The 25,752-nt window shown below is 35.4% G+C and overlaps 1 protein-coding gene across 9 annotated transcripts in view; it reads left to right on the top strand.

Annotated features, from left to right (window-relative positions):
• TSGA10 (testis specific 10) overlaps positions 1-25,752 on the top strand; it is a 149,732-nt gene that overhangs the window by 111,820 nt on the left and 12,160 nt on the right. For 7 of the 9 annotated variants that reach the window (XM_058684381.1, XM_058684386.1, XM_058684382.1 and 4 more), the window contains one exon: positions 10,335-10,544. The exons of the other annotated variants lie outside the window; for them this stretch is intronic. In XM_058684381.1, the coding sequence (XP_058540364.1) occupies positions 10,335-10,544 (210 nt within the window). The remainder of the gene's footprint in view (positions 1-10,334; positions 10,545-25,752) is intronic. 9 annotated transcript variants of the gene reach the window in all.

The following is a 25,752-nucleotide window of genomic DNA, read 5'->3' as shown; positions in this document are numbered from 1 at the left end:
TTTTTCTAGGTTTTTATGTTTAAAACATATTTCTTTAAACAGCATATGGTTGGATCTTGCTTTTTGTAGCCAATCTTACAATTCATCTTTATCCATTCATCTATTGATGAATTTGTGGATTGCTTCCATATCTTGTCTATCGTGAATAATTCTGTACTAAACGTAAGGGTGCATATGTATTTCCAAATTAGTGGTTTTCTTTTCTTTGGGTAAATACCAAATAGTTGAATTACTGGATCATTTGGCATTTCTATTTTTAATTTTTTTGAAGAAACTTCATACTGTTTCCCACAGTGGCTGTACCAATTTAAATTCCTACCAACAGTGCATGAAGGTTCCTTTTTCGTCACATCCTCAGTAACACTTGTTGTTTTATTGTTTTTTTATTTTTTATTTTTTTAATGTTTATTTTTGAGAGAGACAGAGTGTGAGTGGGGAAGGGGCAGAGAGAGAGAGGGAGACACAGAATCTGAAACAGGCTCTAGGCTCTGAGCTGTCAGAACAGAGCCCGCTGCGGGGCTTGAACTCGGAATGGTGAGATCATGACCTAGGCTGAAGTCGGACGCTTACCGACTGAGCCACCCAGGCGCCCCTGTTGTTTTATTGTTTTATGGGTTTTTTAATTTTAGCCATTCTGACAGGTATGAGGTGATATCTTTATGGTTTTGATTTGTATTTCCCTGATGCTTAGTGATGTGCATATTTTCATGTCTGTTGGCCATCAATATGTCTTTTTTGGAAAAAGTTCTATTCAGATTCTGCCCATTTTTTAATTGGTTTATTTGTGGGTTTTGTTGTTGTTGAGTTGTATAAGTTCTTTATATATTTGGGATATTAACCCCTTATCAGATATATATATATATACACACACACACACATACATATGTATATATATACACATATATACATATATATATGTATATACATATATAATATATACATATATATATGTATATATATCTTTTGGAAAAGAAAACATTTAATTGTCATTTTTCCCCCTTTTTATTTCTTTTTCCTATTTTTTTACTTTACATCCAAATTAGGTAGCATATAGTACAGCAATGATTTCAGGAGTAGATTCCTTAGTGCCCCCTTACCCATTTAGCCCATCCCCCCTCCCACAACCCCACCAATAACCCTCAGTTTGTTCTCCATATTTATGGGTCTCTTCTGTTTTGTCCCTCTCCTTGTTTTTATATTATTTTTGTTTCCCTTCCCTTATGTTCATCTGTTTTGTCTCTTAAAGTCCTCATATGAGTGAAGTCATATGATATTTGTCTTTCTCTGACTGGCTAATTTCACTTAGCATAATACCCTCCAATTCCATCCATGTAGTTGCAAATGGCAAGATTTCTTCCTTTTTGATTACTGAGTAATGCTCTGTTGTATATATATACCACATCTTCTTTATCCATTCATCCATCAATGGACATTTGGGCTCTTTCCATACTTTGGCTATTGTTGATGGTGCTGCTATAAACATTGGGGTACATGTGTCCCTTCGAAACAGTACACCTGTATCCCTTGGATAAATACCTAGTAGTGCAATTGCTGGGTCATAGGATAGTTCTATTTTTAATTTTTTGAGGAACCTCCATACTGTTTTCCAGAGTGGCTGCACCAGCTTGCATTACCACTAGCAGTGCAAAAGAGATTCTCTTTCTCCACATCCTCCCAACATCTGTTGTTGCCTGAGTTGTTAATGTTAGCCATTCTGACTGGTGTGAGGCGGTATCTCATTGTGGTTTTGACTTGTATTTCCCTGGTAATAAGTGATATTGAGCATTTTTTCATGTGTTTGTTGGCCATCTGGATGTCTTCTTTGGAGAAGTGTTTGTTCATGTCTTTTGCCCATTTCTTCACTGGATTATTTGTTTTGGGGGCATTGCGTTTCATAAGTTCTTTATAGATTTTGGATACTAACCCTTTATCTGATATGTCATTTGCAAATATCTTCTCCCATTCCATCGGTGGCCTTTTAGTTTTGCTGAATGTTTCCTTTGCTGTGCAGAAACTTTTTATTTTGATGAGGTCCCAGTAGTTCATTTTTGCTTTTGTTTCCTTTGCCTCCAGAGACATGTTGGGTAAGAAGTTGCTGTGGCTAAGGTCAAAGAGGTTTTGCCTGCTTTCTCCTCGAGGATTTTGATGGCTTCCTGTCTTACATTTAGGTCTTTCATCCATTTTAAGTTTATTTTTGTGTATGGGGTAAGAAGGTGGTCTAGGTTCATTGTTCTGCATGTCGCTGTCCAGTTTTCCCAGCATCACTTGCTGAAGAGACTGTCTTTATTCATTAGATGTTCTTTCCTGCTTTGTCAAAAATTAGTTGGCCATATGTCTGTGGGTCTATTTCTGGGTTCTCTATTCTGTTCCATTGATCTGAGTGTCTGTTTTTGTGACAGTACCATACTGTCTTTATGATTATAGCTTTGCAATACAGCTTGAAGTCTGGGCGTTTTCAGTATGTATAGTATCATGTCTTCTGTAAATAGTGAAAGTTTTACTTCTTCCTTACCAACTTGGTAGCCCTTTATTTCTTTTCCTTATCTGATTGCAATAGCTAGGATTTCCAATACTGCATTGAATAAAAGTGGTGAGAGTGGACATCTTTTCTTATTTCCTATCTTAGAGAAAAAGCTCTCAATTATTCACCATTGAGTATGATATTAGCTATGGGTTTGTCATATATGGTTTTATTATGTTGAGGTTTGTTACCTGTAGACCCACTTTATTGGGAGTTTTATCATGAATGGATGTTGAATTTTGTCAAATGCTTTTTCTACATCTATTGAGATGATCACATGGTTTTTCTCTTTCATTTTTTTAATGTGGTGTGTCACATTGATTGATTTATGAATATTGAACCATCCTGGTGTCCCCAGAGTACGTCATAATTGATTGTTGTGAAGGAGCCTTTAACACATTGTTGAATGTGTTTTGGTAATATTTTGTTGAAGATTTTTGTATCTGTATTTATCAGGATATTGTCCCTTAGTTTTACTTATTTATTTACTTTTGTAGTGTCTTTTGGTTTCATATGAGAGTAATGCTGGCTTTGTAAAATGTATTTGGAAGCTTACCTTCCTCTTCTACTTTTTGAAATAGTTTGATGACAATAGGTATTAACTGTTCTTTAATTGTTCAGTAGAATTCACCTCTGAAGCCATTGGTCATGGACTTTTTTTGTTGGAGTGTTCTGATTACCAATTCAGTTTTGTTAATAGTAGTTCTGTTCAGATTTTCTACTTCTTTCTGATTCAGTTTTGGAAATTGTATATTTCTAAGAATTTGTACATTTCTTCTAATTTGTGCAATTTGTTGACATGTAGTATTTTATAACAGACTTATTAACCCTTGTATTTCTGTGGTGTCAGTTGTTACTTCTCTCTTTCATGTCTTGTTATTTACTTGGGTCTCCTTTTTTTCTTGAAGAGTCGGACTAAACGCTTTTCAAAATACCAGCTCTTAGTTTTATTGATCTTTTTATTGTTTTTTAGTTTCTATTTCATTCATTTCTGTTTTGATCTTTATTATTTCCTTCCTTCTAGTAACTTTGGGCTTTGTTTGTTCTTTTCCTAGTTCCTATAGATCAAAGGTTAGGTTGTTTATATGAAATTATTCTTGTTTCTTGAGGTAGGCCTGCATTATTGTAAATTTTCCTCTTAAAACTAATTTTCCTGTGTCCTGAAGATTTTGAACTGTTGTGCTTTCACTTTCATTTGTCTTGAGGTGTTTTAAAATCTCTTTGATTTTTTTTGTTGTTGTTGTTGACTCATTTGTTATTTAGTGGAATGTTGTTTAGCACTCACATTTTTTGTGGGTTTGTGTTTTTGTTTGGTTGGGGTTTTTTTAATTTAGTTTTTTTTTTTTTCTTGTAGTTACTTCTGGTTTCTTACCATTGTAGCCAGAAAAGATACTTGATATGTTTTCAGTCTTCTCAAATTCATTGAGAACTTTTTTTTCGTAGCCTAACATATGATCTGTCCTTGAGAATGTTCCATGTGCATTTGGATGTGTATTCTCTTGTTTTTGGATGGAATGTTCTATGTATAACTGTTAAGTTCATCTGGTCTAATATGTCATTCAAAGACCCTGCTTCCCTATTAATTTTCTGTCTTGATGATCTATCCATTGCTATAAGTGGGGTGTTCAAGTTCCTTCCTATTATCATATTACTGTCAATCACTATCTTTATATCTGTTAATATTTGTTTTATGTATTTAGGTGTTCCAATGTTTGGTGCATAGATATTTATGACCGTTTTATCCTCTTGTTGGATTGATTCCTTAATCATTATATAATATACTTCTTTGTCTCTTATTACAGTCCTTGTTTTAAAGTCTATTTTGTCTGGTATAAATAAGGCTTCCTTGGCTTTTTTTTTCCACTTCCATTTTCATGGAATATTATTTTTCCATCCCTTCACTTTCAGTCTGTATGTGTGTTTTAGGTTTGGACTGAGTATCTTACAGGCATCCTGTAGATAGGTCTTGTTTATCCATGCCATCACCCTATGTCTTTTCATTGGAGCATTCAGACCATTTAGATTTAAAGTAATTATTGATAGGTATATACTTATTAGTTAATTGTTGTATTGTCGTTTTGTAGTTCTTTTTTTTTTCAATGGTTTTTTTTTTGTTTTTTGTTTTTTTTTTTGGGACAGAGAGAGACAGAGCATGAACGGGGGAGGGGCAGAGAGAGAGGGAGACACAGAATCGGAAACAGGCTCCAGGCTCCGAGCCATCAGCCCAGAGCCTGACACGGGGCTCGAACTCACGGACCGCGAGATCGTGACCTGGCTGAAGTCGGACGCTTAACCGACTGCGCCACCCAGGCGCCCTTGTCGTTTTGTAGTTCTTGTCTGTTTCTTCTCTTGCTCTCTTTCCTTGTGATTGGTGTTATACTTGACTTTCCTTTTCTTTATTTTTTTTGTGTATCTATTATAGGTTTTTGGTTTGTGGTTTCCATGAGGTTCACATATAACGTCATAAGTATGTAGCAGTCTATATTAAGTTGATGGTCACTTAACTTCTAATGCATTCTAAAAGAACTTTATTTTTATTCCCTCCTTCCCTTCATATTCGTATTTTATGAATATGTTGTCATGTTTTACATATTTTTATTTTGTGAGTTTCACTGACTACCTTTTTTAGATATAATTGATTTTACTACTTTTCCCTTTTAACTTTCATACTAGCTTTGTAAGTGACTACTACTTTTACTGTATATTTTCTTTTACCCATGAAATTTTTTCCTTTTATAATTTTCTTGTAATTATGGGATTTTCTACTTAAATTAAGTCCCTTTATCATTTCTTGTAAGGCTGGTTTAGTGGTGGTGAACTACTTTAACTTTCATTTGTTTCAGAAATTCTTTATCTATCCTTCAATTCTGAATGATAACCTTGCTGAGTAGAGTATTCTTGGTTGTAGGTTTTTTCTTTTCAGGACTTTGAATATACCATGCCACTCTCTTCTGGCCTGCAAAGTTTCTGCTGAAAATCAGCTGGTAGCTTTATGGGGTTTGCCTTGTATGTAACTAGTTTCTTCTCTGTTACTGTTTTTAAAATTCTCTTTAGGGTGCCTGAGGTTGAGTGGATTTTTCCTCTGGAGTCTCCTTTCAAAGATTCCAGATTATGTAGAGGTCCCAGAGGCAACTATCCATTAGTCCTACTTCTTATTCCCTGTCTTGCTTGAATTTTGAAACAAGCCTTTTACTGTCACTGGGTCTCCCTACCCCCAACTCTTAGTTTCAGGCCTTATTGTTTGCTTCATGCTCTGTCTTTGTTTTTGTTTGTTTGTTTGTTTGTTTTGTTTGTTTGTTAGTTTTTTTGTTTTTTTGTTTTTTGTCTTTGGTATTTGAGACTGTTTCTTTCCTGCAAGCTCAGCTATGAATTGTGAAAATATTTTTTTCTATTTTATACAAAAAAAACCCAAAACTACTTTCCTCTTAGCTCAATCAACTGTCTTACTAGAACCTGAAATATTCAGTGTTATCTTTCTAAAACATAAAGCTAGTCATATCACCTCCCTGTTTTCATAAAGGCCATGTAGGAAAGACCCAAAGCTAATATCCTCAATGGGGAAAATCTGAGAGCTTTCCCCCTAATCATGTTAGGAACATGGCAGGGATGTCTACTCTCACCACTGTTTTTCAATATAGTTATGGAAGTCCTAGCCTCAGCAATTAGGCAACAATAAGAAGTAAAAGGCATTCAAATTGTCAAGGAAGAAGTCAAACTTTGACTCTTTGCAGATGACATGATACTCTACATGGAAAACCTGAAAGACTCTACCAAAAAACTGCTAGAACTGATACATGAATTCAGCAAAACCACAGTATATAAAATCAATGTACAGAAATCAGTTGTATTTCAAAAATCAATAATGAAGCAGTAGAAAGAGAAATCAAGGAATAAATCCCATTTATAATTGCACCAAAACCATAAAATACTGACGAATGAACATAACCAAATAGGTAAAAAGATCTGTATGCTGAAAACTATAGAACACTTGCAAAAGAAATTGAAGAAGACACAAAGAAATGGAAAAACATTCCATGCTCATGGATTGGGAGAACAAATATTGTTAAAATGTCATTACTACCCAAAGCAGTCTACACATTCAACGCCATCCCTATAAAAATTATACCAGCATTCTTCACAGAGCTAGAACAAACAATTCTAAAATTCGTATGGACCCAGAAAAGACCCCAAATAGCTAAAGTAATATTGAAAAGGAAAAACAAAGCTGGAGGCTTCATAATTCCAGACTTCAAGCTGTATTACAAAGCTGGTGCTGGCACAAAAACAGACACATAGATCAATGGATGGAACAGAATAGAGAACCCAGAAATGGACCCACAAATGTATGGCCAGCTAATCTTTAACAAAGCAGGAAAGAGTATCCAATGGGAAAAAAACAATCTCTTCAGCAAATGGTATTGGGAAAACTGAGCAGTGACATGCAGAAGACCACTTTCTTACACCATTCACAAAAATAGACTCAAAATGGATGAAAGACCTAAATGTAAGACAGGAAACCATCAAAATCCTAGAGGAGAAAACAGGCAACAACCTCTTTGACCTTGGCTGCAGCAACTTCTTACTAGACATATATCCAGAGGCAAGGGAAACAAAAGCAAAATGAACTATTGGGATCTCATCAAGATAAAAATGTTCTGCACAGTGAAGAAAACAGTCAACAAAACTAAAAGACAACCAACAGAATGGGAGAAGATATTTGCAAATGACATATTGGATAAAGGGTTAGTATCCAAAATCTATAAAGAACATACCAAACTCAATACCCAAAAAAACAAATAGTCCAGTGAAGAAATGGGCAAAAGCCATGAGCAAATTCTTTTCCGAAGAAGATATCCAGATGGCCAACCAACACATGAAAAGATGCTCAGCATCACTCATCATAAGGGAAATACAAATCAAAAATGAGATACCACTTCACACCTGTCAGAATGGCTAACATTAACAACTCAGGCAACAATAGATGTTGGTGAGGATGCAGAGAAAGTGGAACCCTTTGCAGTGCTGATAGGAATGCAAACTGGTGCAGCCACTCTGGAAAACAGTATGGAGTTTCCTCAAAAAATTAAAAGTAGAGCTACCCTATGACTCAGCAATCACACTACTACGTATTTATCTAAAGGATACAAAAATGCTTATTCAAAGGGGAAAATACACCCCAGTGCTGCTATAAACACAACAATAGCCATATTTTGGAAAGAGCTCAAATGTCCATTGACTGATGAATGGATAAAGATACGCAATAGAACATTACCTGGTGATCAAAAAGAATGAAATATTGCCATTTGCAACAATGTGGATGGGCCTAGAATGTATTATGCTAAGTGAAATTAGAGAAAGACAAATAACATATGATTTTAGTCATATGTGGAATTTAAGAAACAGAACAGATGAACATAGGGGAAGGGAAGGAAAAATAGATGAAAACCAAGAGGGAGGCAAACCATAAGAGATTCTTAAATATAGAGAAAAAACTGAGGGTTCGTGGAGGGGTGTTGGGTGTGGAGATGGGCTAAATCCGAGATGGGTATTAAGGAGGACACTTGTTGGGATGAGCACTGGGTGTTACATGTAAGTGATGAATCACCAAATTCTACTCCTGAAACCATTAGGACACTATAGCTTTGTGTTAAATAAAATTTAAAAAAGAAAAAAATATTTCATTGGGTAAAAACCTAAATTTTAACCCAGCTTATCAGGCTGACTTGTGAGGTTTTTTTATACCTTTTCAACTGTATCTCCTATCATTCTTCTCTGTGGCTTCTGAGTTCCAGTCATACTAGTCTTCTCTCTGTTGTTGGAGCATGTCATTTTCCCTCCTTCCACACACTCCCTTTAGGGCCTTTGTACTTAGCATTCCTCCAATTCGAAAAACTCCCTTCCCCAACATACATTGTATATCTATTCACCATTCAGATCTCAGTTCATGTGTCATTTATCAGGGAACCTTTTCCTGACTTCTCTGATCCTCTTAGTTTAGGTCAATTTCCTTTGTCATACAGCTTTTTTCTCTAGAAGTATTTGCTTAATATGTATTTATATAGTCATTTCTGTGATTATTTGATTGATGCATGGCTCTCCCATAGTCTGGAAATGTCATGAGAGCAAAGACTATTTTGCTTATCATTGGATATGCATCTAGGTGCATTGACTGGAACACACAATATACTAAAAAATGGAATGGATGGGCAGACGGATGGGTAGGTGGATGGATAGAAGGTTGTCTGAAAAATTAGTGAGAAATAGAGGGAGTGAAGAAGGAAAAAAGGGAAAATTGTGGCCAAACAACTTATTCCAGGAACAATTTTTTTATGCTGTGTACTTATAAAAGCAGAAAAATTTCTTTATTTGTCAGTTCTGTCAGTTTCACACAATAGCAAAAACTTCTCTGCAGTGCACTTATTTAAGACATGTCTCTGAAACAGTAAAAAGGAGGGGTATTATCTTGAGCTTTTGAAAAAATTTATATGACTTGAATCTTATATTACAGTTTTTAGGGGCTCCTGGGTGGCCCAGTCAGTTAAGCTTCCAACTTTGGCCCAGGTCATGATCTTGTGGTTCGTGAGTTTGAGACCCCCGTTGGGCTCTGTGCTGACAGCTCAGAGCCTGGAGTCTGCTTCTGATTCTGTCTTTGTCTCTTTCTGCCCCTTCCCTGCTCATGCTCGCTCGCTCTCTCTCTCTCTCTCTCAAAAATGAAAATAAACATTAAAAAAATATTTTCATATTGCAGTTTTAAAAATATGCTTATTTCCCATAATGTGGATGTATTTTTTTTTGAGAGAGAGAGAGTACAAGTGGAGGAGCAAGGCAGGGAGAGAGAGAGAGAGAGAGAGAGAGAGAGAGAGAGAGAGAGAGAGAGAGAGAATTTTAAGCAGGCTCCACACTCAGTGTGGAGCCCAATACAGGGCACAATTTCATGACCCTGAGCCAAAATCAAGAGTTGCACACTCAACTGAATGAATCACCCAGGTGCCCCCCATGTGGCTGTATTTTCAATTTATACTTGCCCAGAGTCTTTTTCTCTCAGAGTTATTAGTAAGTGCTAGAGAGCTGTCAGTCCTCATTTTATGATATTATGATCTAGATAAACATTCCATTTAAGAATTGGAAAATGGGTATTGTGAGTGAAACAGTAGTGACTAAAGTTTTGTCTTTTTTTATTTTATTTTTTTTTATTTTTGAGACAGAGAGATACAGAGCATGAGCAGGGAAGGGGCAGAGAGAGAGGGAGACACAGAATGTGAAGCAGGCTCCAGGCTCTGAGCTGTCAGCACAGAGCCCGATGTGGGGCTCGAACTCACGAACTGTGAGATCATGACCTGCGCCAAAGTTGGATGCTTAACCGACTGAGCCACCCAGGCGCCCCTAAAGTTTTGTCTTTAACAACAATAATATTTATCTTATAGAATAATTGAAACCATGGCAAGAATAGAACTACAGACCAAACGTATATGTGTCGCAACTAGCTTTGGAGTTGAGACTTTTAAGTGGGAAAACTTGTTTTCTAAACACATTAAAAATAATGACCATTTGACCACCTTACCTCATGGATTTTATGTATAGACATTTGAAAGCTGTATTTATCTTTCCCAGGGTGTTTTGTATGTACTATTATCACCTATATTGTATAAAGTTCCTTATAATCTAAGTGTGCTATCAAAAGATTTCCCTCATTTTGTCTTCCATATTGTTGTTTTTTCAAGTTAAAAAAATATGTGTATATGTATGTGTGTGTGTATATATATATATATATATATATATATATATATATATATATATAATTTTGTCCTTGCAGCACTTAAATGCAGAAAGGTCTTACAAGTCCCAGATTTCTACCTTACACAAGTCTGTTGTAAAGATGGAAGAGGAACTTCAGAAGGTTCAGTTTGAAAAAGTGTCTGCCCTTGCAGATTTATCTTCCACAAGGGAACTTTGTATTAAACTTGACTCAAGCAAAGAACTTCTTAATCGACAGCTGGTTGCTAAAGATCAAGAAATAGAAATGGTATGTAATACACTTTTAAGTGGTTCTTTTAATATTATTGCTACTATAAAATTACTATAATCTTAGAAAAACAAATTGTTTTTATAAAATATTACATCAAGCCATGTCTATCAAATTTAGATTTTATTTCTAAAGTCCAAGAGATAAATTTCTAACACAGCTGTATTCCAACAATTCATGAAGTAACAGAAACTTTTCCTTTGAGTATGCATTTACTTTTAACCAGAAGAATTATAAAACACATTGACATAGAAATCAGCAAAGAACTATGAGGTTGGGATTTACTCAACTAATTGTATTCTTTTAAGCTAAATTTATTTTAAGCTATAATTCAGTCGATTGTATCTGCTGACATTGTGTTTGCCACCATGAATAAAGGTTCAAAACAATCTAGAGGATATTATGCTAAGTGAAATACACCAGACAGAGAAAGACAGATACCATATGATTTCACTTATATGTGGAATCTATAAAACAAAACAAATGAATAATCTGACCCATAAATACAGAGAACAAAATGATGGTTGCCAGAGGGGAGGAGTGGGGTGATAGGCAAAATGGGTGAAGGTAAGTAGGAGATACAGGCTTCCAGTTATGGATTAGTAAGTCATGTGGATAAAAGGTATAGCATAGGGAATACATTCAATGGTATTGTAATATTATTCATGATGATAGACGGTAACTGCACTTGTGGTGAGCATAGCCTAACATACAGAGTTATTGAACCACTATGTTGTACTCCTGAAACTAATATAACACATACTCAAAAGAAGAAGAAGAGGAGGAGGAGGAAGAGGAGGAAGAGGAGGAGGAGGAGGAAGAAGAAGAGGAAGAGAAGGAAAAGGAAGAAAAAAGAATAGAAAAAGAGAGACAGGCCTTTTCTCCCGAGGACCTCCCAGTATTGATATGCAAATTATTTGTATGAATGTTATACTAGTAAAAAATATTCAGGGTTTTAGAAAGGGAATTCCTAATTGGCCTACAGGTGTCAGGGAGGAGTTCACAAGGATGTACTACTGAGCTCAGAAGGAGTAAAGCACCCATTCAGAGGAAGCAGCAACATAGACAACAGCATGGAGTTATAAATGAATTCTTGGGGCACCTGGGTTGCTCAGTTGGTTAAGTGTCTGACTCTTGATTTCAGCTCAGGTCATCATCTTACGGCTTTGTGGTTTTGAGCCCCACATTGGGCTCTGTGCTGACAGTGTGAAGCCTGCTTGGGATTCTTTCTCCCTCTCCCTCTATCTCTGCACTTCCCCCACTTGCACTGTCTGTCTCTCTCAAATAAATTTAAAAAAAAAATGAATTCTTGAGTGAATAGTAAATGATTTGCAGTGGCCATTGTGGCATTCACAGGTCAATGTGGCTGGAGATGTATCTGGAGAGATAGTTGGAGCCCTGATCCTAAGGGGATATGTATACAAGTTGTATCATGTAATTGAATCTACCCAAAGAATACAAAAATACTAATTCAAAAGGACACATGTATCCTGATGTGTATAGCAGCATTATCTACAATAACCAAGTTTTGGAAACAGCCCAAGTGTCCACCAACTGATGAATGGATAAAGAAGATGTGGTATATTTACACAATGGAATATTAGTCATAAAGAAGAATGAAATTTTGCCATTTGCAGTGACATGGATGGAGCTAGAGAGTATTGTACTAAGTGAAATAAGTCAGTAAGTAAAAGACAAATACCATATTATTTCACTTACATGTGGAATTTAAGAAACAGATAAGCAAATGGAAAAAAAGAGAGAAACCAAGAAACATACTCTTAACTATAGAGAACAAACTGATGGTTACCAGAGAAGAGGTGGATGGCAGGGGGGTGGGGGGGGGGGGGTTAAATAGGTGATGGGGATTAAGGAGTCCACTTGTTTTGATGAACACCAAGTGTTGTACAGAAGTGTTGAATCGCTATATCATACACTTGAAACTAATATTACATTGTATGTTAACTAACTGGAATTTAAATAAAAACTTTTAAAAAGTTGACAAATTGTGGTCTTTACAGTTCCCATTTTTAAATTTTGCTAGTCTACTGTTTGAGAGGAGGATATGATGGATTTGAGAATCATGAGTCTGTTGGTTTCTCTAAGAATCCACTGTTGGGACACCTGGGTGGCTCAGTCAGTTGAGCATTAGATTTCGGCTCAGGTCATGATCTCATAGTTTGTGGGTTTGAGCCCCATGTCAGGCTCTGTGCTGACCACTTGCTCAGAGCCTGGAGCCTGCTTCGGATTCTGTGTCTCCTTCTCTCTCTGCCCCTCCCCCGCTCACACTTTGTCTCACTCTGTTTCTCAAAAATAAATAAATGTAAAAAAAAAAAAACTTTAAAAAAAGAATGCACTGTTAATATTTTATTAACGCTTTGTCTCACTGTTTCTCAAAAATAAATAAATGCAAAAAAATGTAAAAAAAGAATGCACTGTTAATATTTTATTAACTAAGTGGTATATGCAAGAATTTTCTTTTTTTTTCTTTTTTCTTTTTTTTTTTTTTAACGTTTATTTATTTTTGAGACAGAGAGAGACAAAGCATGAACGGGGGAGGGTCAGAGAGAGGGAGACACAGAATCTGAAACAGGCTCCAGGCTCTGAGCTGTCAGCACAGAGCCCGACGCGGGGCTCGAACTCACGGACTGCGATATCATGACCTGGGCCGAAGTCGGCCGCTTAACCGACTGAGCCACCCAGGCGCCCCTGCAAGAATTTTCTAACTCTTCCTTTATTTTTTTATTTCACCAAGAACTTTAAAAACAATTTTTTTTTAACGTTTATTCATTTTTGAGAGACAGAGAGAGACAGAATGTGAGCGGAGTAGGGGCAAAGAGAGAGGGAGACACAGAATCCAAAGCAGGCTCCAGGCTCTCAGCTGTCAGCACAGAGCCTGACACGGGCTTAAACCCATGAACCGCGAGATCATGACCTGAGCTGAAGTCAAGATTTTTAACTGACTGAGCCACCCAGGCACCCCTCAGCAAGAACTTTTTAATGATGAAAGTAACTCATGAATAGATTCTCACTGTAAAAATTCAAATGATATGTCCTTAAGTTTTCTTTAAAAATATTTTTTACTTGCTGTTTTCAAATTGGGAAACTAACACATGTCGTTACAACTGAAACAATATTAAGATGAAATACCAGAAAATATTATCCCAAAGCTTCTTAAAATGGTAATACATCATGACCAAGTAGTATATAGTCCAATAATTTTCTTTAAGCTTTAAAATCATTACCCTTAGAGGTACAACAATATATAAAGTTGAAAGTGGTTTATATTAATTTTTAAACATTTTAAGGATGGTTACTTCAAGTTTTGTAGCTTCTTTACTCTTCTCATAGTTTTTTCTATTTTTTCTTTTATTTTGTTAAAATACACATAACCTTTTCTGTCTTAACCATTTTTAAGTGTACAGTTCAGTGGTATTAAATACATTCGTATTGTTGTGCAGCCTTCACCACTGTCCATGCCCATATCTTTTCATCTTGTAAATCTGAAACTCTATACCTATTAAATAATAACCTCTTATTCTCCCCTTTCCCAAGCCCCTGGCAACCATCATTATACTTTCTCTCTTTATGATTTTTACTACTCAAAGGGCCTCATATAAGTGGATTCATATAGTATTTGTCTTTTTGTGACTGGCTTATTTCACTTAGCATAATGTCCTCAAGGTGCATCAATGTCGTAGCATATTACAGGATTTATTTCCATTTTAAGGCTGAATAATATTCCATTGTATGAATATACTACATTTTGCTTATCCATTCATCATCCAGTAGACTCTTGCGTGGCGTCCATGTTTTAGTTGTTGTGAATAATGCTGCTTTGCCCATGAGTGTACAAATATCTCTTCAAGGCCTTTCTTTTAGTTCTTTTGTATTTATATCGAAAACTGGATTTCTGGATCTTATGGCAATTCTATTTTTAATTTTTTTGAGGAAATTTTGTTCTTTTTTCTACAGTGACTGTACCATTTTACATTCCCACCAACAGTGCACTTGGGTTCCGGTTTCTCTACATCCTTGCCAACACTGATTATGTTTTAGTTTTGTTTTTTCAGTTTATGATAATAGCTATCTTAATGGATGCAAAGTGGCCAGGCTAAGTCTAACAGTATTTTTTTAATGTTTATTTATTTATTTGAGAGAAAAAGAGAGGGTGCACACTAGCAGGGGAGGGGCAGAGAGAGAGGGAGAGAAAATCCCAAGCAGGCTCCATGCTGACAGCACAGGGCTCAAACTTGCGATCATGACCTGAGCCGAAATCAAGAGTCCAACGCTTAACCCACTGAGCCACCCAGGTGCCCCCTAACTTCATTTTAAAATACTCCTGACATGTAACCAAAATCTATAAGGAACTTATCAAACTCAACACTTAAAAAACAAGCAACCCTGTTAAGAAATGTGCAGAAGATATGAACAGACACTTCTCAAAGAAGACATCCAGATGGCTAACAGATGCACAAAAAGATGCTCAACATCACTCATCATCAGGGAAGTACAAATGAAAATTATGTTGAGATACCACCTCACTCCTTTCAAAATGACTAAAATTAACAACACAAGAAACAACAGGTGTTAGTGAGGATGTGGAAAAAGGGGAATCGTCTTGTACCATTGGTGGGAATGCAAACTGGTGCAGCCGCTCTGGAGAACATTATGGATTTCCTCAAAAAACTAAAAATGGAGCCACCCTATGATCCAGCAAATGCCTTGTTAGGTATTTACCCAAAGGAAAAATAATACAGATTAAAAGGGGTACATGCACCCCAATATTTATAGCAGCATCACAACAATAGCCAAACTATGGAGAGAGCCCAAATGTCCATCAACGGATGAATGGATAAAGAAGATGTGGTATATATACACAATGGAATGCTACTTAGCCATCAAAAGGAATGAAATCTTACCATTTGGAACGACATGGATGAAGCCAGAATGTATTATGCTAGGGGGAAATAAGTCAATCAGAGAAAGACAAATACTATATAATATCACTTGTGTGGAATTATGAAATGAAACAGATGCATGTATGGGAAGGGTGGAGGGGGAGAGAGAGGGAAACAAACCACAGAGAACAAAATAAGAGAACAAATTGAGGATTCATGGAGGGAGGCAGGTAGAAGATGGGTTAAATAGGTGATGGGTATTAAGGAGGGCACTTGTGATGAGTACTGGGTGTTGAATGTAAGTGACACATCACTGAATTCTACTCCTGAAACCACTATTGCACACTATGTTAACTAACTAAAATTAAATTTTTTTTTCCCTTATGGTGCCTGGGTGGCTCAGTCGGTTAAGCATCCGACTTCAGCTCAGGTCATGATCTTGCAGTTTGAGAGTTTGAGCCCCGCGTTGGGCTCTGTGCTGACATCTCAGAGCCTGGAGCCTGATTCTGATTCTGTGTCTCCCTCTCTCTTTTCTCCTCCCCACTCATGCTCTGTCTCTCTCTCAAAAATAAATGAACATTAAAAAATATTTAAGAATTTTTTGCCTTGAAATTTAGTTATTTACGTATATGTGTTTATACATTACATAATAAACTGTAATTTCAAGTGTTAGAGCCATCTTATTTATCTTTGTATTTCTTTAGCTGTACTATGCATATAGGGGACACTCAAATAATTTTGTCTAAACTAAAATTTGATTTTGAGATATTATAGATTCACATGCAATTGTAAGAAATAACACAAAGTATCCTTTACCTGGTCTCCCCAATGGTAACCTCTTGAAAAACTATTGTATAATATCACAACCAGGATGTTGACATTGAACCAGGCAGGGTATAGAACATTTCCATCACAGGATCCATCATGTTACCCTTTTGTAACCCTGTCTACTTCCCTCCTATCCCCAGCCCCTCCTTAACTCATAGCAACCACTAATCTAGTCTCCATTTCTATAATTTTGTCACTTCAAGAATGTTATATAAATAGAATCATATGGTATGTAACCTTTTGGGATTGGATTTTTTCACTCAGCATGATTCTCAGCATGATTATTATGAATTGTATTCATAATGTATGAATTGTATTCGTAATGATTATTATGAATGAGTATTGAATTTTTGTCATTTGCTTTTTCTGCATCAATTAATATATTTGTGTGATTTTTTTTTCTTTAGCCTGTTATGATTGGTTATGTTAATTGACTTTTGAACTCTGAACCAGGCTTGCATTCCTGTAATCACTCAGATAATTTTAAATGAGAAAGGAGAGGTTAAAGGAAAAAGATCTATGTCTCCTTCTTCATTCTCCAATGGAAATTATTTAAAGCACTAGAATTAGGAATTTTAGAATCTTTTATAGTCTTAGTTTTCTTTGCTTTATGTTTTTAAAAAAAGTTTTTAGTGTTTATTTTTTGAGAGAGAGAGAGAGAGAGACAGTGTGTGAATTGGGGAGGGGAAGAGAGAGAGGGAGACACAGAATCTGAAGCAAGCTCCAGGCTCTGAGCTGTCAGCACAGAGCCCGACATGGGGCTCGAACTCATGGACTGTGAGATCATGACCTGAGCCAAAGTCAGCCCCTGTGGCCAGGTGCCCCAGTTTTCTTTGTTTTAAAAAATATATATTTATTGAGTGTTAGTTCATAACCCTCCTGGGAGCTTCCCAGGTGTAATTTGAAATTAGTTCCTGTACTCAGAGGGCAGGAAGAGGCCAAAAATCGAGGCAGACCACTCCAGGTTGGGAGGTGGCAGTTTTATTTGCAAAAGGAACTTATGTATGAAGTTTGTCTTGGGCAGCAGCAAGATGAATGGATCCTTGCATTCACCCACCAATACATAAAACCTTATAAAGTGGCCCAAAGTCGGCTCAGTCATGTATACTGTGTAGGTGTTTTCAATATCATATATTACTATCTCAAGGCTATGTCCTTGGAGCAGCCTCTGGGAGTGGGGGAGGCAAGTGGAACCCACATTTCAAGGACAGGGGAGGGAGTAAAGAGCTTTTGAGTGTCTAGGTCTAGTTAATAGGTGAATTGGTGGTCACATCTTTTTGAAGATGTTCCACAAAACTAAGATATATATACCATACCAATTCACCTAGGTCGTAGTTTTCTATTTTCCAAATAAATATAGTATATCTTTCTCTTATGTAACTCTTCTCAAGAGGAGTGTTAAGAACAGGAATTCCAAGTACCCTTCCTTTAATGTTCTTTAATTAATAGTTGTGTTATGGATGATTTCCTTCAGAATAATATGAGAAGTCTTTGGAGAATCTCATTTAATTTTTAATGAAACAAAAGATTTTTAAAAGTGTTATCATCATCTTAGGTTACAGTGGATTTCAGAACCATTCTCCTATAATAAATGTTTTGTTTTATTTCCTTTTAGCCCTTTTCTTTTCCTAGCCAGATTTTTATGTTGTTTTACATATTTGCAATAGTAGCATATTACAATTGACTATTCTACTTTTCACTACTTCCCTATTGCTGGGCAATAAAAAATTTCAGATTTTTAATTTGTATATAAAACAACCTTGTAATTATTTTGTTGCATAAAACTTTTATCACATTTTGCATTTTATTTTTAGGATGTATTCCTAGAAGTGGGAATTTGGGCATATATAGCCAGAGAGCTTTCAAAAAGTGATGATACACAGTTAAGAAGAAACTAGTGGTTCTCTGCTGGGCAGAAGTTTCTGAATATTATGAAGCAGAAGTGCTTTCTCTTTGGTCTCCACCACAGAAGTGAGATGATGAAGGGAATGTCAGTCATCATTTGAAAAGCATGGCAAGAAAATGCACTTGTGCTGCTGCTGTGACTCTAAGGCCTACCACTTTTAGAAGTTGATGTGGCAAAGGTGGCTATCCTGCCAAGTAGAAGAGAAAGTATAGCTGTGGTGTAAAGGCTAAAAGTTGAAGTGCCACTGGGACCAGTCCAGTGAGTCATGTAAAAGTTGTATACCACAGATTCAGGCATGGATTCCATGAATGAGCAACACCTGAATCCAGGAGGGCAGCTGTTGCATTATCCAGTTCATTCTAAGGATTTCAGCAGTTAGTCATGAAATGAAAGTTTTTTGAAGGAACTAGTAACTTCATGAAAACAAGAAGCAAAACAATAGGCTACTTAGAAGTTTAATAAAGAACCATGGAAAGTGATAGCTAAAAGGACCTCTCCTGGAGTCAGAGCAAGCCTTAAAGACTTACCCAAAACTGCCCTGGAAGGGATCCAGATTTAATTGCATCAGACTGTAAAGCAATTTATACCCCTAGGCCATTGTCAAAATCAGTAGAGTAGTCAGCCAGCAATTAATAGAGGCTAACATTTAGATGATACCAGTAGAGACAGGCCAGCTAGAAACTTAATACAAGATCAGGGACAGAGAAAGGTAGGCTGGCTAAATCCACTGTCATCCCAAGAGAATGGTTTAGAGAGACTATGGTAAATGAATCAGAGTGATTGTGCACATACCTTGAGAAGCAACATCAGAAGCTGTACACTGCAAGGAAAATATACTTCATGGAAACTGTCCAGAGGAGGGCAGGAGGAAGTACAGACCACAATAAGCCCTGAGGTGGGGAGGAGTATTCCTGAGTATTCAGAGTATTCAGGAGTATTCCGAGTTGTTACAATATGGTATCTTAAATGTCCAATTTTCAACAACAATTTGACTTTCAAAGAAACAGGAAAGTGTGACTCATCCACAGGTAAAAGAAACTGCCTTTGAGAACAGTTTATAATTTCTATATCCTTATTATTATTCTCTATTGATGAGACATTGTCATCATACATTCCTTTACTTCTTTAAATATGGTTTCCTTTAGTTCTTTGAACTAAAATATTTACTTATATATTAAAATATTTATAGTTATTTGAACTAAAATATTTAGAATAGCTGCTTTGAATCCTTTATCTGTTAAATTTGACTATTATATACTTGCTTTCTTTTATTCTATCAACTTATTTTAAAGATATATTAATTAAAAAAGTAATTACAACAATATATTATGGGACTTATTTCATATAGATGTAACATGTAAAATTCTAATAGCACTAAAGAGGGGAGGAGGAAATAGAGCTATATAGTAATAATATTTCTGTATTTATCTGGAAGTAAACGGTTCAACAATAATAGTTGGAAACGTCAATACAGCACTCTCAGTAAGGAAGAGAGCAACTAGACAGAACATCAACAAGGAAATAGAAGACTCCAACAAAACTAAAATCAAACTAGAGTTAACATATCCATGTTAACAACAGTAGAATACACGGTTTTCTCAACTACATGAATGATCCTCTAGGATAGTCCAAATGTTAGGCCATAAAACAAGCCTCAATAAATTTAAAAGGATTCAAATCATATTCTCCCACCAGAATGCAATTATTAGGAATCAATAAAAGAAGGAAATTTGGGAAATTCATAAGTAAATGGAAATTGAACAACGCACTCCCCAATATCAGTAACTCAAAGAAGAAATCACAAAGAATAAAGAAAATGAGATTAATGAAAATGAAAACACAATGTGCCCAAATTTATAAGATGCCAATTCAAGCAATACTTACAGGGAAATTATAGCTTTATAATTTATGTCTATATGTTTTTAAAAAAGAAGAAAGATCTCAAATCACTAATCTAAGCTGGAAAAAGAGAAGCAAACTAAATCTAAAGGAAGTGGAATGAAAGAAATTATAAAGATTAGAGCACGAATTAATAGAAAACAAGATGGGAAACAGTAGAAAACATCAAAAAAACACAAAAGGTTGTTCTTTCACAATATCAACAAAATTGATAAAACTTTAGTTAGAATGAGTAAGTGTGTGTGTGTGTGAGAGAGAGAAGTCAAATTACTAAAACTAGGGATGAAAGGGGGACATCACTACCAATCATACAGAAAATAAAAGGATTATAAGGGAATATTATGAGCAACTAAATGCCAAAAATTACATAATTTAGGCGAAATCAATGTAAATTCCCAGAAAGACAGTACTGAAACTGACTTAAGAAAAAAATAGAAAATCTAAATATATCTATAACAAGTAATTAAATTGAGTTAGTAATTTCAAAACATCCATAAAGAAACGTGTAGACCCAGGTAGCTTTAGTTGTAAATTCTTCCAATGTTTAAAGATGAATTTTGTTTTTGGTGAAAATCCCTGACTTAATATACTTAATGTTGAAAGACTGAATGCTTTCCCCTTTTCTTGTCAGTAGCAAGATAAGAATGCTGTCTGCACCTCTTCTAATTCACCACTGCACTAGAGGTGCTAACCTGGGCAATTAGGCAAGAAAAAGAAATAAATGGCATCAGAGTGGTAAAGAAGTAGAACTATCTTTATTCATAGATGACATGATCTTGGATATGAAAAATCCTAAGGAGTCTGCTAAAAACCTAAAATTAATAAATGAGTTAATCAAGGTTGCGGGATATAAGATCAGTGTACAATAATCAATTACATTTCTATATATTAGCAATGAACAATCCAAAAATGAAATGAAAACAATTCCATCAGATGGGATTGCATCAAGAGGAGATAAAATACTTAGGAATAAATTTAACAAAAGTAGTGTCAAACTTATACTTTACAAAACTAGAAAACATTGCTAAAAAAATTCAAAGAGGACCTAAATAAATGGAAAGACATCCCATATTCATGGATTAGAAGACTAAACACTTTTAAAAAGGTAATACTACCCTAAAGTGACCTACAGATTTAATACAATGCCTATCAGCATCCCAGCTTGTTTCTTTTTTAGAAGTTGACAAGGTGATACAAAATTAATATGGAAGTTCAAGTAAAACAATCTTGAAAAATAACAAAATTAGAGAACTAACACTTCCCATTTTCAAAACTGACTACAAAACTACAGTAATCAAGATAGTGCAATACTAGCATAAGAAAAGACATATAAGTCAGTGGAACAGAATTGAGAATCCAGAAACAAACTCTTACATTTGTGGCCAAATGATTTTCAAAAAATTGATGCCAGTACAATTTAATGGGGAAAGAATAGTCTTTTCAATGAATGGTACTGGGACAACTGAATATCTGCATGGAAAAGAATGAACTTGGATTCCTATCACATACCATAAGATGGATTACAGTCCTGTAGGTAAGAGCTAAAATTATAAAACTTAATTAGGAAGTAGAAGTAAACCTTTGTGACTTTTGGTTAAGTAATCCACATCAAAAGCACAAGCAACACAAGAAAAAATAAAATAATTTTATCAAAATAAAAACTTTTGTGCTGCAAATAATATCATCAATAAATTAAAAATATAATGCACAGACTGGTTAAAAAATTATAAAGCATATATATAAGAGAATCGTATCTAGAAAATGTAAAGAACTCTTACAACTTAATAACTAAAAAAATTGTCAAAAGATCTCAATAGACATTTCTCTATAGAAGATACATAAATAGCCAATAAGTACATGAAAAAGTGCACAATATCATTAACAGAGAAATGCAAATCAAAACTATACCATTTCACAACCACTAGAATGGCTATAAAATAATTTTAAAAACAATAACAGGTATTGGCAAAGATGTAAAGAATTTGGAGCATTCAAAATTCAGACATTGCTATTGGAAATATAAGTTCACTTTGGAAAATATTTTGGCAGTTCTTCAAAATGTACTGAAACTGACTTAAGAAACTGACTTAAAAATAGGATTACCATAAAGTCCAGAAACTTTACTCCTGTGTATCAAAGAGGAATGAAAATAGAGGTCCACTCTAAAACTAAGAACAAATGTTCTTAGCAGCATTATTTATACTAGCCAGAAGGTGTAAATAACTTATATGTTCCTACACCTATGCAACCAAATGTTATTTGGCAATAAAAGCAATGAAATATGGATACATGCTATAACATGGATGATCCTTGAAAACATTATGCTAGGTAAAGGAAACAAGTCACAAATGACCACATACAAATTATGTTATTCCATTTATTTGAAATGTCTGAAAGAAGACAGATTATAGAGCCAGATAATAGATTGGGGAATGCCTAGGGATGGTGCTGCAGCAGGTGGGGTGGGTGCAGAGTGACTGTTAATCTATACTGAGCTTCATTTTGGGATGATGAAAAAGTTGTAATACTAGAGTATGAGATTGTGGCATGTTTGCACAACTCTGTTAATATATTAAAAACAATTATTTTTTCCATCGGATATAATTTCCTACTTTGTCAAAAATTAGTTGACCATATAGTTGTGGGTCCATTTCTGGGTTTTCTATTTTGTTCCATTGATCTGTCTGTTTTTGTGCCAGTACTGTACCATCCTGATGACTACAGCTTTGTAATATAGCTTGTAATACAGATTGTAATATAGCAATCCCGAGTTGTGATGCCACCAGCTTTGCTTTACTTTTTCAAGATTGCTTTGGCAATCGAGGTCCTTTGTGGTTCCATACACATTTTAGGTTTGTTCTAGCTCTGTGAAAAATTCTGGTATTATTTTGATAGGGATTATGTAGATTTTGGGCAGTAGTATAGACATTTGGATAATAATATTTTTATATTTCTTTGTGTCTTCTTCAGTTTCTTTCATGAGTGTTCTATAGTTTTCAGCATACTTGTCTTTTACCTCTTTGGTTAGGTTTATTCCTAAGTATCTTATGGGTTTTGGTGCAGTTGTAAATGGGATCAATTCCTTGATTTCTCTCTCTGCTGCTACATTATTGGTGTATAGAAGTGCAACTGATATCTGTACATTGATTTTGTATCCTGTGACTTACTGAATTCATGGATCAGTTCTAGCAGTTTTGTCGGAGTCTTTTGGATTTTCTATATAGAGCATCCTGTCATCTGTGAATAGTGAAAGTTTGACTTCTTCCTTTCCAATTTGGATGTCTTTTATTTCTTTTTGTTGTCTGATTGCCAATGCTAGAACTTCAAGTACCGTGTTAAATAACAATAGTGAGAGTGGACATCTCTGTCTTGTTCCTGACCACATAGGAAAAGCTCTCAGTTTTTCCCTATTGAGGATGGTATTATCCGTGGGTCTTTTGTATATGGCCTTTATGATGTTGAGGTATGTTCCCTCTCTGTACTTTGTTGAGGCTTTTTATCAAGAACAGATGCTGCACTTTGTCCAATACTTTTTTTCTGCATCGATATTACTCAGCCATAAAAAAGAATGAAATCTTGCCATTTGCAATGATGTGGATGGAGCTAGAGTGTATTATGCTAACCAAAATAAATCAGAGAAAGACACCATAGAATTTCACTCATATGTGGAACTTAAGAAACAAAACAGATGAGCATAGGGGAAAGAAAGAGAGAGAGAGAAACAAACCATAAGGGACTCTTAACTATAGAAAACAAACTGAGGGTTGCTGGAGGGGAGGTGGGTGGGGGATGGGCTAAATGGGTGATGGGTTTTAAGGAGGGCGCTTGTTTGTAATGAGCATTGGGTGTTTAAGTGATGAATCACTAAATTCTACTCCTGAAACCAATATTACACTATATGTTAACTAACTATAATTTAAATAAAAACTTGAAAAAAATCCAATTGAATTGTACCTTTTATTTACTTATTTGAATTGTACCTTTTAAATGGGTGAGTTGTATGGTACGTAAATTATATTCCAATAAAGCTGCTGCTGCTGCTGCAAAAAAAGTCATGCTTCATTTTGTATTCTTGCTAGCAAAGTGTATGTACTTGCCATTGCCCATTAAAAAAATTTTTTTTTCTTTTTAGAGAAAGAGAGAGTGCATGCGTGAGTGGGGGAGAGGGCCAGAGGGGAGAACAAGATGGGGGGGGGGGGCGGAGAGAATCTCAAGCAGGCTCCATGCTCACTGCAGAGCCCGACGCAGGGTTCAATCACATGACCCTGGGATAATGACCCAGGCTGAAATCAAAAGTCAGACGCTCAACCGACTGAGCCACCCAGGTGCCATGCCATTGCCCATTTTAATGTTAACCAATACATACTAAGAAATTTGCCAATTTGATAAACTAGAACAGTGGTTCAGCTGAGAGATAGTTTGCTCCCCTGTGGCCATTCAGCAATATCTGGAGACATTTTTGATTGTCACAACTGGGGTGGGGGAATGCTACCAGCCTCTAATAAGTAGAGGCCAAGGATGCTGCTAAATATCCTACAGTGCATAAGGCATCTCCCTACACGGAATAATTATCCAACCCAAAATGTCAGTAGTGTCAAGATTAAGAAACCCTGTACTAGAAATAGCATCTTATTTCAATTTATACTCACTTGAATATTAGTAAGGGTAGTTTTTTTCCCCCACATGTTTACTAATGAGCTTTATTTTATAAATCATCTGTTCATATCATTAGTTCATATTTCTCATCAATTTGTATGAGTTCCTTTTAGTAGTAAGATATTAGCCATTTTATTTATTGAGTTTCTTCTTAAAATTTTTTAAAAACTTGAGTATAGTTGAGACACAGTGTTACATTAGTTTCAGGTGTCCAACATAATGATTCAATAAGGGTATACTGATGCTGTGCTCACCTCTAGTATAGCTACCATTTGTCACGATACAAACAGTATATTTTTCCAGTTTCCTTATAAATTTCAGTTAGGTTTATAATCAGTATGTTTATTTTTTATATGGCTATACATCATTTTTAATTATATCTAGTCTAGACAGTTCTTCCCTACCTGCTCACCCCTCCCCCAATAATTTCATTTTTATTAAATTCTTTTTTCTTAGAGTTTTATTTTTGCATATTTAACTTTTTAAATACATGTATAATTTATTGTAATGTGTATTATGAGATAAGGAATACTTTTTTTCTAAATATCAATGTCTGATCTTCTTTTGAAGAAACATTTGGCTTACAGAGTATTTTTGAGGCTCAAGATAACCTTCATAAAATGAAGCTTTCCACAGGTTTATACAAGAGAGAGAATGTGCAGTTATTCCTTATCTTCCTTAACTATGAAATGCAATAACATTCTATAAGGTAGTTAGGTGTTTGTAACTCACCTAACTCAGGACAAAGCAGTAGTCATGTATATCACCACGTCAATCTTGCAGAATTATATAAAGAAATATCAACACTGGAAATGGAAATTATTTGCAGTTTGGGATTATTAATAAGTCTTTACTTAAATTAATTTTGATCCTATCAAAAAAATTGGAGTTGGAGAAAGTGATCCTGTGTGTATATTTGGTAAGAAGGAGGATATTTCTAATTAAGAAATTAAAAGGGGTTTTGAACTTATAACACAGAAATTTTATGAGTCTCTGATAATCAGTTCAATAAATGAAT

This window comes from Neofelis nebulosa, chromosome 9 (assembly GCF_028018385.1).
Source record: "Neofelis nebulosa isolate mNeoNeb1 chromosome 9, mNeoNeb1.pri, whole genome shotgun sequence".
Taxonomy (NCBI): domain Eukaryota; kingdom Metazoa; phylum Chordata; class Mammalia; order Carnivora; family Felidae; genus Neofelis; species Neofelis nebulosa.
The sequence above is the reverse complement of the archived record's forward strand: the minus strand, read 5'-3'. Positions and strand labels throughout refer to the sequence as shown.